A 14,103-nucleotide genomic window follows, 5' to 3' on the forward strand; every position below is an offset into this window, starting at 1 on the left:
TTGTTCCCATAGTAGTAAGACCATCTTTTATAATTGTCCCTCTGGCTCTACCCTTACGTTTCCCAGCTGGCACGTGTGGTTCATACCTTTTCCTCTGTAACACAGGACAAACCTACCATACTCCTGCCATGACCCTAGTACAGTCCTCTCCATAAGAATTGTGGCAGCATTTCCTAAGACAATCATTAATTCATTCAGAGAATATTTATTGAGTGACTTTTACGTGCCAAGTATGGTGGCTTTAAGGATATGATAGTGAGCAAGACATATAAATTCTCTGCCTTCATGGGAACGACATTCACTTAAGAGGAGATAGACAATAACCAAGTAGCAAAAAAAAAGATATGTTCAGATAATGATAAGTGCTATGTATGAAGAAGATGAAACAGGTCAAAGACGCAGGGCATGACTAGGCAGAAAGGAGACTTAATTTATTCAGGGTGATCAGAGCTTTCTGTGGAGATGACATTCAAGCCAAGACCAGAAGGATCTGGGCTTCCAAAGATCAGGGGAAGAGCAGAAGGAATGACAGGTACAAAAGTTTTGAGGCAGGAATGTGCCTGGCATATATACTCAAGGAAGGAGAAGGCCAGTGTGGCCACCACAGAGAGAATGGGGAGAGTGAGGTGGGAGTTTGTAATTTTTTCAAACCGCAATGAGAAGCCATAAAAGCATTTCTAGCAGTGATATGATCTAATTTGTGTTTTAAATTCAGGGACAGACATCTCACTTGTTATCATCACTTTCCAAGTTTTATTTTGCTAAGCCATCACTTCCAAGTCTATTTCCTCCAAGGAATATGAATTGCAAATATTTCAAGCTTCCTACATTGAAGTATTAATGGTTGAAGAGTTTCATTTCTTAAAAGTGTGGGCAGCTGAGTGTTTAAAAAATTATATATTTATTATACACACACACATTTGTATGTATTAGTGTATGTATAATACTGCATTTGTTACTGCTCAGTTCTACTTTATTTAAAATGTGACATTTTACTAAAATAAACTATGAATAGAGGAAACTACAATAACTATATAAGTCATAAGACTGAGAGAAAAGGCTTCTGTTATATAAGCACAGACGACTGGGCACCATAATGATGAACAGGGAACCAGTAGTTTTCATTACAAATCCAATCCTGGGCTGCTTCAACACATGAGAGACTGACTTTTCCTGGTTTTCCCGGCACTGACAAAATCTCCCAGGGGCTAACCCTAATCTACTAGGGTAATTTTGCTTTAATCACATAAAAAATTCCCAGGTAGTTTTTATTTATTTCTATCTCAATCAAGAGAGACCTTTAATTGTGTATTTACATATGTGGCAACTTTTCTCCGTTTCACTTCTTCTTAGCTAACCCTCGCTTCTACCCACTCCCAAGAGAAAATCACTCAAGTGCAGAGTAGCCACAGGCTATTGAGAGAATATTCCAATTTACTACTTTTTTTTTTTATTTTCGTTCTCCATTTAAAGTAGATTCTTCTACTCTACTAAAAAAAAAAAAAAAAAGTAGTGGATGATAAATTTATACTCTTTCCCCCATTTTCTTGTCCAGCACAGTTCTGTTCTCTGATTTCAAGGGCATTTGAATAGAACACAATGTAGTTTTTAAACTAAGAAATAATATAGTTTCAGTCAAAAACACCTATTGTGAATTAACTTAAAATGGATTACAAGGGGATGGAATCCAGGACAGGTAAATTTAGTTTAAGAAAATTAGGTAGGAAAAGATCAAATTCTAAGATTTTTCTGAAGAAGAGAAGAAAATCAAGTATGAGACTGGACAGGAGAAGATCAGGGGAATTACCTGGCAGCCAGAGTCTGATGAGGTCACCAATACAATGGGTCATCCCTGAGGGCAAACTCTTTTTCTTATTATTTTGTCCCTGGTTGGCTCTGAGGGTATGTACTGTACCTGTTGCCTCATTATCATAGCAAGGAAAAAACAGCTGTGTTTCAAAACTTTGCCAAGGGGTTTTGTTGAATAAGGAAGAAAATTACAATTAAAGACTTCTTTTTTAATGGGGAAGAAAATGAAATCAGCAGAGATAAGGTTATTCCTAGATGTCTCCTTTTCTTTCTTCACGCCTCCCAGGCTCCAGGAACTAAATAACCTTTCAAATCAAATCAAACTAAGGTAATATATATGTACATAAGTATGTGTGTGTGTATATACACACAAATGTATATATACACTCACATATACACATTATATGTACATATATATTAAAAGCATAGCAAATACATATGCCAAATACGGAATTATTCAGTCATTTTTATACCCAAAAGGAATAGCACTCCCAGGAACAGTGTTTCTGTATTTTGAAAGTGACTCAGGTTTCTTCACTGGAAAGTTTAATACTTTATTCTAACAGCTTTTTAAAGACAAAAGATAAAGACATGAGTTTTAATGACACCTTTTAGTATTTATTAAGTAATTGCCAACTTACCTCACAAATGGTGGCATAGGTATCATTCTGCATAGAAAAAAACAAAAAAGGAAAGTAAATCTTACCGTCTTTAAAGTTATAAATAATGTTAATGACACTTAGCTATACATTTCTTCCAAATTAATTTCTTGTCCCACTATTGGCAAACAACTGATGAAAAACACAATCAAAAAGAAAAGGAGCCCAGAGCTGGGGCCTTGTGTGCAGGGGACCACTGTGACAATGATCACTGGAAAATGGAGGAGCACAGTGGCTACCAGAAAACCCCAGTCAGCTTAGAGGTGATTTGTGATGGTATAGAAGGGTGTTTTCAGAAGCCTGAGGGAGAGAGATCTGAAATGAAAACCACCAATAGCTCCAGATAGCAAAGGTCAGCAAGTTCTTCTGCCTCAGAATGGCCACTCCAGTGTACACATTGCTTCTGGGCTGTTGCCAGACAACAAATGGTGCCTCCCATTCATTCATGGGAGTTGAAGAAGTACAACCAGAATGCTCCTTAGTAGCAAGGATGGCAAGACTTCATCTCACATACTTTGGACACTTTATCAGGATGGATCTGTCCCTGGAGAAGGACATCATGCTTGGTAAAGTAGAGGGTCAGTGAAAAAGAGGAAGACCCTCAATGAGATGGTTTGACACAGTGGACGCAACGATGGGCTCAAGCATAGCAACAATTGTGAGGGTGGTGCAGGACCAGGCAGTGCTTCATTCTGTTGTGCTATGGGTTGGAACCAACTCGATAGCACCTAACGACAACATTCATTTATTCAGCAAGTGTTGCCTGAGCACCTGCTATGTGCTCACACAGCATTAGGTAGTGGGCATACAGTGTGAACAAGACAGAGAGTGAGATAAGCAGCCCACACGCTGGGAATAAAAGATATTAAACACATAACTAAACAAATAGTTATTTAAATTGCAATTTGTGGAAAGTGCTACCAAGGAGAGGTAGAAGTACTTTTACCATGTATAATAGATACTAAGTCCATGTAGCACTTTCCTCTCCTACCTTTTGGCAACTTCCATTCTATGAGGCACACACTGCCACAAACTTGAGGGCGGGCATGATACTTCCCATAACAGAGATGCGTGAGCACACACTATATAAGAAAAACTGTAAGGATTACGTACAAGGAGAGGGTGATGCCTAATTTAAATCTCAACGCTATCATCTGACTCATTAACAGATAAAAATAGTAGGATTACCTAATGTTATCATGATTCTTACTGATTTAACCTCTGACAGGAATAACTTAAACAAAGGTATCTACTTTTTAAAAATTTATATGGTAAATATATATAACAAAAAAATTGCCATTTTAATCATTTTTAAGTATACCATTCAGTGACATCAATTGCATTCACCATGTCATACAACCATTGCCACTATCTATTTCCAAAAGTTTTTCATCCCCCCAAACAGAAACTCAGTACCCCTTAAGCAAAAAGTCCCTATTCTCCCATCTCTCCAGCCCCGGTAACCACTAATAAACTTTTGTCTCTATACATTGACCTATTCTAGATATTCCGTATAAGTAATATCATACAATATTTATCCTTTTGTGCCTGACTTATTTCACTTAGCATAATATTTTCAAGGTTTATCCACAAGATAAGAGTACTTACAATGTGTCACACACTATCCTTAGGAGGGAGATTCTATTATTACCTAATTTACTGAGGAAGAAGCTAAAGTACCAAGGGATTGATTGCTTTAAGTTACACAGTAAGTAGCAATGCCATAGTCAATTAAAAATTAAAAATGAAGTGCCTGTGGATGTAAACCTGCGTGTTTGTGACTTCTGGATCAGATGGCTACCATGTCCCCTACAGAGAAACTTTGAAAATGACTGAAGCCCCGCTATTCAGGGTGGTCCAAGGACCAGCAGCATCGCATCACCTGGGAGCTTGTTACAAGTGCAGAATTTCAGTCTCCACCCAGACCTACTAAATCAGAATCTACATTGTCACGACATCCCAGACAATTTGTGTGCATGTTAAAATTTGAGAAGCAAGGACCTAGAAAATTTAACAAATAACTTGTATCTCTTTTTCTACTAAAAAGGCTTTATAGTTTGGAGCAATTGAGCTTCCCTGGGCATCCCTGGATCACTTGGTTTGCATTAACCTCTTCCTTGGCCTCCAGTTGCATTCACAATGTCGATCTCAATTTCTTTTCTATTACTATGTATTACTCAGGCTATCAATTTTTTTTTTTTTAGAGTCAAACTAGTAGAAGACCAACAGAAATTGAAATGAGAATCCTCTTAGACAATTTTTCTCTTGAGGGAAATATTAATATCATAAACAGAAGCATAATTAATACTTACACACTTTAATGCACAATTTTCCTGATCAACAGAGTTCCAAAAATGACATCCTTGAATGCACTGTAAGAGTCAATAAGAAATAATGGTGACTGAAGAAACGGGATTTTTTCTTGTGACCTCGAAGCACATTATGGAAACAAAAAGTATAGCCCTGTGGTTTAGAAATAGGAGTCTATGGAGCAGCGATCAAAAACACCAGGACCTTTGGAATGCTAAGCACAGCTATCATATCTACAGACAGCAGGGCTTCGTTTGTTTCACTGACAGAGCTGCGTAGAGTTAAGCCCTGGGATGGCAAACCTGTCACCCAGAGATACCCAACCTTCAGGGAGCACCTTGTCCACAGAGTAGTTAGAAACAGGTAAAGTCCAGGAGAGCATAGCATTAAGTAAATTGCTGGCCCAGAGGGTGTCCTCACACCACAAGCAAAACTTAGAGCTGGATACTCAACCAGAACATGGTATGTCAAAACCTAAATAGGTAGCCGATTGAGGGAAGCCTGCTGCCTATAGCCACAGGAACGTAGTTATAGAGTCAAAATCATGGACTTGGGTCAGTCCTGTGCTCCTACCACTTCAACACATTGTCCCTGACTTTATTTTTAAATATTCTATAGTTCAGTCTTTTCACTATTTTAGATTGATCTTCCTCTGTCAAGCACAAATAAATGAGATTTTACTTAGCAACTGTTCTTATTTTAATAAAACTTGGGCATTGCCCTTTTTTTTATCAACACAAATGCTGTAAAGTTCTTAACAATGCTAACAATTACTCACCGGTTCACTCAGATTATATGGCGTCCCAATGTCAAACTGCCTGCCCTGAAATGAAGAAAGAGGTAATAAACATCTAGCTATCAATATCGTGTTCAGTGTAACTACCATATCTTTTTTTTTTATTATTTTATTTTTAAGGCTTCCTGGAATATTCCTGCCTTCTTTAGGAGCCAAGTGTTTTAAAGTCACTAACTCAGTCACTAAATCAAGCAAAATAATCAATGCTAATTATAGTATAAATGCCTGAGAATTCCGCAGAAACTACAAAAACTGGGGTGAGAGCAGCGGCCGTAAGGAGTGGCTTAAGGGCAATAGGAAGATTCTCTCACAGAATTTAATAAAACTGTGGCATTAGTCAGTGAAACCCTCCCAAATTAGAGATGAATAATGTTTAGGCTTTTCTTCTTTTAAAGCAGTGTTATTAAGAGCAGAGAAAAACACAAATTCAGAATTTTATATGCAGTAAAACATATTATTCCGTTTACTTCTGATGTATTCGCTAATTTTAAGACTTCTCCTCCCCCCCCGCCCCCCCCCAGGGGAGAATAAAGGAAATGGGGACTAAGGAAAAAAATCTATCTATTGCTTATCCCCTCTCTGGTTATGATTTGAGTGGAGTCCTGTATAAACGCAAGCCTTACAAAGGATGGCAATACTGGGCCTTTGGTAATCAGGTAAGTACCCGAATAGTGTTACCTGAATATGACGAATTTTCAGTCTGTTTCACTGAGTTGATTTAAAATTATAGGAAGGGAAAACTGTGCGAATATTTCTAGTAAATCTAGTTGGTGCTGATCAGGCCCAACCCTTAAAGGGTTTGTTGAGTTAGAACCATTGAATTGGAGAGGCAATTAATCCAGCAAGACACATGGCATCTGACATTGTCTGGCCCCTACTACAGCAAGATCTGTTGCAGGAGATGCTAGGAAATTCAAAGGGGTGTTGGGGAGGTGGGGGTAGTATAAGCATCTGTTGTGGCCCTCTGAACAGCTTGGGCTTTTCAGAGGAGGGAGAAAGACATCCTATCACTAAACACACTGAGTACTCTCTCCCCTCCATGTAAACACCTTCCATTTTGTTTTTTACTCTATCCCCAGAACCTAGACTGGCACCTGATAGCTACTAGGTATTTAATAACTGTTTGCTGAATGGATAAATTCATGAATCCAAGGTGGCCTCCCACTTAGGAATACTGCAGAAGTCCTGCCTCTGGGGAAACTCGTCCAGTAGCCTAGCATTGTGGGTGTTTACTTGGGAAGTAATCAACCACAGGAACCAAAGAATAAATGTTGCTTTTCTCTCTCTTTCTCTCTGTCTCTGGCTCCCTCCCTCCCTCTCCTATTGAATGTATGAATAAAGGTTCTTCTAAACTCCATTTCTTGACAGCTTACACTTGGAAGGGAAAAAAGAAGAGCCTTTAGTATGCTTTTGTTTTCAGAAAAGTACTTAGAGAGAAAGCTGTATCGTTTAGATTAATTGTGTAGCCAAGTGCTTAATCGAACTTTGCTTCCATGACTTCTTTCAAAATGAACCTTTTGCATCCCCTTTCCTCGTCATTTTTCCCCTTCTACCCTAAAAATGGAACAGAGCAGAATGACCTGCATTTTAATCCCACATATACTACTTGCTCCAGATATTCTTTAAAAGCTACCTGTTTGGCATTCTCAACTGGGACATAAATAGGATAGCATTTAGTAGATAAAGTTCTGTGAGGATTCAATTAAATACTGCATTAATTATTATAGTACCATGCCAGACACTTAGAAAGCTATTATTAGTATTAATATTATGTACTCAACTTACTATCAACAGTTTTTTATGAACATATCTTTAATTAGTTATGCAATAATCTCCTCAGATAAATTGCTCAATGTGCACTTGAAGAGTTCAAAGTATATATTCCCTTTTAAATTTATGTTTATTAACTTATTGTTGTCCAGAAATCTACCAACAGATCATAAAAGTGCCATAGTACGCAGACCTTGGCCAACACTCCGTTATAAATGTTTTTATTTTTGCCAACTTGATAAAAGAAAAAATGGTAATTCAATTTTACTTTGCAATTCTGTGGCTGCTGCAAAGTTGAACATTTGTCACTTGCTTTGTAGCCATTTATATTTCTTCATTTATGAAGTGGTCATTCATGTTCTAAACTTATTTTCTTACTCTTATGGATTTTTTAAAGTTTTTATGTATATCGTTGTTGTTAGTTGCCATGGAACTGATTCTGACTCATGACCTTACTTCCCAGGCACGTCTGAGTGGGTTTGAACTGCCAACTTCTCAGTTAGTAGTCTGGTGCTTAAACATTTGTGCCATCCAGGGACTCCTTTTGTGTACATTAAGGTTGCTAAAATGGTGTTTATCATATGTAATTGGGGGGGGGGCTTTGTTTTTTATTGTATTCTGTTTATTTTTTTTCATAACAGTTTAAGTTTCTAGGTAGTCAGGTTTATCTATATTTTCTTCGAGGGACTCTGCATTCTTAAATCAAGCTGCTTAAGGCATTTCCCACTAAATGATTATAAAAATATTTACCCCTAATTACTTCTGGAGCCCTGGTGGTGCAGTGGTTAAGAGCTTGCGGCTAACCAAAGAGTCGGCAGTTTAAATCCACCACTGGCTCTTTGGAAGCCCTATGGAGCAGTTTTACTCTGTCCTACAGAGTCACTATGAGTCAGAATCAACTGGATGGCAATGGGTTTCGTTTTAGTTTGGTAATTTAGGTGAAGTTTACAGCACAAATTAGTTTCTCATTCAAATTGTTTTGTGACATTGGTTGCAATCCTCGCAGTGCGTCAGAACTCTCCCCTTTTCCCTTTACACCCTGGGTTCCTCATGTCCATTCGTCTGGTTTTCCTGTCCTTCCTGCCTTCACCTCTTTGCTTTTGGACAGGTGTTGCCTGTTTGGTTTCATATACTTGATTGAACTAAGAAGCATATTCCTCACATGTGTCATTGTTTGTTTTATAGTTCTGTCAAATCTTTGGCTGAAAGGTGGTCTTCGGGGGTGGCTTCAGTTCTAAGTTAGCAGAGTGTCTGGGGACTATGGTTCCTCCAGTATCTGTCAGACCAGTAAGTCTGGTCTTTTTTTGTGCATTTGAATTTTGTTCTACATTTTTCCCCCACCCTTTGCTAGACCCTCAATTGTGATCCCTGTGAAAGTCATGGACGGTGGCAGCCTGGCACCATCTAGTTCTTCTGGGCTCAGGCTGGTGGAGGCTGTGGTTCATGTGGTCCATTAGTCCTTTGGACTAATATTTTTCTTTGTGTCTTTGGTTTCCTTCATTCTGCTTTACTCTGGATAGGATGGGACCAATAGATGTTTCTGAGATGGCTGCTTACAAGCTTTTAAGAACCCAGATGTTACTCACCACGGTAGAATGTAAAACATTTTCTTTATGAACTATGTTATGCCAATTGACCTAGATGTCCCCTGAGACCATGGTCCCTAGCCTTTGACCCCGTAACTCAGTCCCTCAACCTTCCTCATAGGAAGCTTCTATGACTTTGCCTTGGTCAAGTTCTGCTGACTTCCCCTACATCGTGTGTTACCTTTCCCTTCACCAAAGCTTACACTTGTCTACTTTCTAGTTAGTGATTTCCCCTCTCCACTCCTCCCCTTCCTCATCAAAGATTGTTCTTTTCTGTGTGTAAAACTTTTCTTGGGTTTTTATAATAGTGGTCTCATACAATATTTGTTCTCCTAAAATTTTTATGGGATGAAGTTTTGTTTCTGGTATTTGTCTGCATAAAAATTATATTTTTTAAATACTTTTTTTCCCCAGAACTTTATTTGAATCTGGGAGTGCCGTAGTGGTTCATTTTTATTCCAAATGGCTAGCCACCCCGCTCAGTGGTTTGAATTGCCATCTTTATCATATTCCACACACCCCTAGATACTTGTGGTTTTTTTTTGTTGTTGTTGTTCTCTGGGCTGTATTCTGTGTTACTGGTCTGTCTATTCTTACACCAATACAAGCTATCCTAATTTCCAGATATTTTATAGAATTTTTGGATTTTTGGTTTGTAATTTTGGTTTTGTTCCATTATCTAAAGTTTTAATCCGATCTATAAGAAAAGTATTAATTTTGTACTTTAATTTTTTTAACAGGACAATTATCTGAACTTTATTGTTCCTCATAGTCTTTTAGCTGATTCTTTGGGAATTTTAGATACAAATCAAAGGAAAAATGTATTGTTACCACCCTCTAATATTGTAAAAACTATAATTCACCATATTTGCAATATTATTTAGTTATTTAATGACAGAAACCCTGACTTTTCAATGTGTCGTAACCTCCTTTAGGGCAGTGATCATATAATTTACTTATTTGGTATTCCCTATTGCATCCATCACATTGCTGGATAAACACAGATGTTCAGGAACATTTGTGGAATGAAACTGATATTTTCAGTGTAGCACTTCTCAATACTAGTTCCTCAGTTGCTGAGAAGTGTTACTCACAATAAAGGTTGTGTTGCCAAGGAAGTTCGGAAACTTGTGATTAAGCAAGGCCCTTAATATGCTATTGTGCCTGTGGCTCTACAGGAAGAAATTATGGCAAAAAGCATTTCCGTAAATTATTATTGATCATGAATCTTTTTTTTTGGTAAAGTATCTCACAATACTAGTGTTCCGAAGAACATTAACTATTTTTTGTTTTCTGCAGTGCATGACATATAGAATTAAAGATATTAACCAAAAAAACCAAACCCAGTGCCATCAAGTCTATTCCAACTCATAGCGACCCTGTAGGACGAGTAAAACTGCCCCATAGAGTTTCCAAGGAGCACCTGGTGAATTCGAACTGCCGGCCCTTTGGTTACCAGCCCTAGCACTTATCCACTTCGCCACCAGGTTTTTCATTAAAAATATTAGGTCAGTTAATACATGTAGATACTTCAGTTAATGTAAAACAGCCATGCTGAAGCACAGAAGTATGATTTGTGCATCTTTGGCAGCAATTCTAACATTCCTCTGAGCAAGAATCTTTTGTGTTTCTTTTTAAAAAGAAGAAATGCTTCAATATCAAGACCCACTCAATGAAATCAAAGATGACCCTCACAGTAAATGTCCGTGCTGAAAAGAAAGGCTCAGAAAAAAATTCAGAAGATATGATAAACTAGGGCAGTTTACATATGTTCTCCCTCTATCCATGGCTACGTTCAATTGTTTATTCACCTCGCTTCTGTCCCCCCAGCCTCTGTGTGGGAGACCCAGATGGGCAACATTACTGCATTCACTGGTCAAGTTGGCAGACCGTGTCTGTCCTGCAGTTGCCACCACATCTGCTGTACCTTTCTCTGTAGGTGGTGAACGGAAGATAACTCAACAAAGGAACAAACTGCCTACATCTACTGCCAAACCCTGAAATCAAGGAGCCCACACAAAAAGATAAGAAAAAATAAAACTAAACTAAAGTAAAATGAAATTGTAATACTGAAAACAACCAAAATTGATTTCGATAGTAAGGGAATTAAACAAATTGTGGTGGTACATTCATATGATGGAATACTGTAAACATATTAAAGATTCTGTTTCCAAGAAGATTTTAAGGGCATGGGGAAATGCTCACATATAATGTTAAATGGAAATGTTGAGTGCTGTGTGTAAAAATATATACAAAGGAAGAAAATATTGAAAGAAAAATATAACCAAAGGTTAACAGTGTAGAATTATGGTTTTTCCCACTTACTTTATACTCTTCCCTATTTTATAAATATTTCATAAATGTGTATTCCTGTTATAATCAGAGAAAAATAAAATATTCTTTTGAAAAGACAATATTTAATAGTTTTATTCTTCCATTTCTAAATCTGGATTGCAACTGTAAAAAAATGAAACCATTAATGGCAATCAAGTCTTTAACAAAAATTTATATAAATATCAAGCTTTTTTTTTTTTTAAGTGCTATTACCAGTCATATGCCAAAGTAGCATTTTTAACTCCAGGTTGAATTAAACCAAAAGAGTGTAACCCAAATAAATTTATTTTTTTAATGTACCACGGAATTCTATCACTGATAATTTAGTGTAATAATGAATACTGTATTTGGTGCTTTCATTATTTTAAAAGTGTAACTATAGATAGTGTTGTATGCAAACTATCATGCTATTTTCTTTGTGTTTCGATAAGAAGAATGTATCTTTCTCTGGCTAGGGTATATTGTTTTTAAAGTTAACTTAGTGACTATTTTAAGCACAACTAAATCACAATAACTGGAAAGATATCATGCATGTAAAAAAAAATTTTTTTTTATGTATAGGAGGTGTGACACGCAGAAATAAGAAAGAAAACACAAATATCCACACAAAAAAACTCATTACAGAAAATTTTTCAAATGGACAGATATAACAACCCAGTACCCAGTGCCATCGAGTCAATGATGTAACAAAGGGATCTGAAAATAATTCTCACTTTTAAAATAAAATGTTGTTTTACATGGCACCTGTATATTCCTTGGTTAGCTAATTCCTTATACAGCCATGCATCCACAGTATGAATGATACTCTTGTCTGGAACTAGAAGGCATTACCCTGTGGCCAAACTTATTTCATGCTTCAAGACAAATATAAACAATTTTGTAATAAATGAGTTAAAACTGTGATTTTTTTAAAGCATGCAAAATTGATTTTTGTTTCAGCCTCCTTTATCAATCCCCACTCCCAAATAAAATATCTGCGAAAAGATAAAGAAATAAACAGCCTTGCCCTACCTTCTGCAATAAGTATTCCTAACTTATGTCAGAAAAAAGAATCTTTCTTGACTTGATACCATGACTCCTGAGAAAACTCTCAAAGAACAACTCTGTCAGTTGTAACAACTTTAAATTTACATGTTGCACTTCCTGCAAAAATAAATATTAGACTGGTGAAACTTACCAGGTTAATTACACATGACTTGAGGCAGCTGTTTAAGACTGTACACTGTACCACAGAAATCCATATGCAGCCAACAGTGACAAAATTCACAAGTTTCAGAATAAGCCAGTAAATGTCCTTCATCACTTCACCAACGGCGGAGTTTTAGATGGCCGTCCTTCGTGTTTTCTCCATTTCGCTATATGAATTCTTTGATTTCATCACTTCCATTGAAAGAGTGGCTAGAGGATTTTTATTTTTGGTTTGACAAGCTAGACTATCTTTGCCTTTTTAAATAATATTTAGATCTTTTAATTTAGACCTTTTAATCCAGCATAGCTGTAACATTCACATAACTATTTCATAACTGAACTTCCTTTGACTCCCATGAAAGAAAATCACTCACTGACTAAAGGTTAGGTCGTAGAAGAGCACTTCTCATGGAAAGTAAACAAAGTAGAAAAACGCAAATTGCATCTCCGCAAGGAGGTGACACGTGCACAACCTGAAACTGGAACCCTTTGGCGGATCATCCACACTTCACTTCTTTGAGGCTGGTTCAACTATGCAGGGAATTGGGCATTGACCATGTATGTTTTAGCAAACAGTAGCATGATTGTAATAAAGAATTATTAAAAAAATGGAAATGCCCAAATCAAGCGATACAGCAGAGAGAAACAGAACTCTTTGAAGCCAAATACATATTTTAAAATTAAAGAACAAAGCCAAAATTAGTAGTAGGGTGAGCTAAAGACAAGGAAGTTGGCTAGAGCACTTTCAGAACTTCACTACATATTAACTAATATACTGCCTTATCAGGCCTGTTGAGACAGAGAACTGAAACTAGCCACCACAGAGACTGAAGATATGTACAAGTGTAGCTGCCTTAGAGAGGAAATATTGTAAAGAATTTTCAACTAGCCCAGCATCAAGATAAAGTTAAGCTGAAACATAAACAAAGAATTTGAAATCAGCAGGGTACAGAAGTGAACATTCTAGATAGCTACTTTTTAGATTGCTGAGGGTTAACTCCTAAAGGCCAGATGTTTTTCTGTTATTCTTTTTGTGTGACAATTGAAAGTGTCAAATTAACTTTCTTGTCTTAAAAAAAACATACCAAATGTAATTAACTTTTTCTAAAGACATAGATTCTTATTATGAGCAACACATGAGGTCTTGTTTTGAGCTGGGCATCTTTCAGTAAGAGTTAAAAAAAAAACAGTGTACATCATAAAGATGAATGGATACTTACCTCAGCACTGACCCCTATTGCTGTTAGGTATGGTGGAGTGGCGCCTGATTCATGGCAACCCGTGTACAAATGGGATCGGACTGTTGTGATCCATAAGGTTTCACTGGCCAGTTTTCAGAGGGAGATCATCGGGACTTTCTTCCTAGTCTTAGTCTGGAAGCTCCACTGAAACCTGTTTAGCATCATAGCAACGTACAAGCCTCCTCTAACAGCTGAGTGGTAGCTGTACTTGAGGTGCATTGGCCAGAAATCAGACCCAGTCCTCCCTCATGAAGGTGAAAGTTCTACCCTTGAGCCACGACTGCCCTCTGCATTGACCCCTAAAACTTTTTCTTGTTGTTTTTTGGCTGGGTAATGTCAACATGCTTTTTATTTTTGTTATGTTAAGAAACATAAGTTAAAGAATATGCAGCTACCCAGTTGCTTGGTCA

At 37.3% G+C, this 14,103-nt stretch overlaps 1 protein-coding gene across 5 annotated transcripts in view; it reads right to left on the bottom strand.

Annotated features, from left to right (window-relative positions):
• The window catches only part of ROS1 (ROS proto-oncogene 1, receptor tyrosine kinase), a 125,246-nt gene extending 111,975 nt beyond the window's left edge, over positions 1–13,271 (bottom strand). For 4 of the 5 annotated variants that reach the window (XR_002784102.2, XR_010322788.1, XM_023540278.2 and 1 more), the window contains exons 1-4: positions 12,442–13,271; positions 5,557–5,601; positions 4,781–4,840; positions 2,451–2,477 (exon numbers count right to left, since the gene is read on the bottom strand). Coding sequence is in view for 3 of the 5 variants with exons in the window: in XM_023540278.2 (XP_023396046.2) it covers positions 2,451–2,477; positions 4,781–4,840; positions 5,557–5,601; positions 12,442–12,564 (255 nt within the window). In the remaining 2 variants the exon portion in view is untranslated. Of the gene's footprint in view, positions 1–2,450; positions 2,478–4,780; positions 4,841–5,556; positions 5,603–12,441 lie in introns of those variants that run through there. The other variant, XM_023540324.2, reaches the window with a different exon arrangement.
• Between the last annotated feature and the right edge of the window lie 832 nt (positions 13,272–14,103).

This window comes from Loxodonta africana, chromosome 1 (genome assembly GCF_030014295.1).
Source record: "Loxodonta africana isolate mLoxAfr1 chromosome 1, mLoxAfr1.hap2, whole genome shotgun sequence".
NCBI lineage: Eukaryota > Metazoa > Chordata > Mammalia > Proboscidea > Elephantidae > Loxodonta > Loxodonta africana.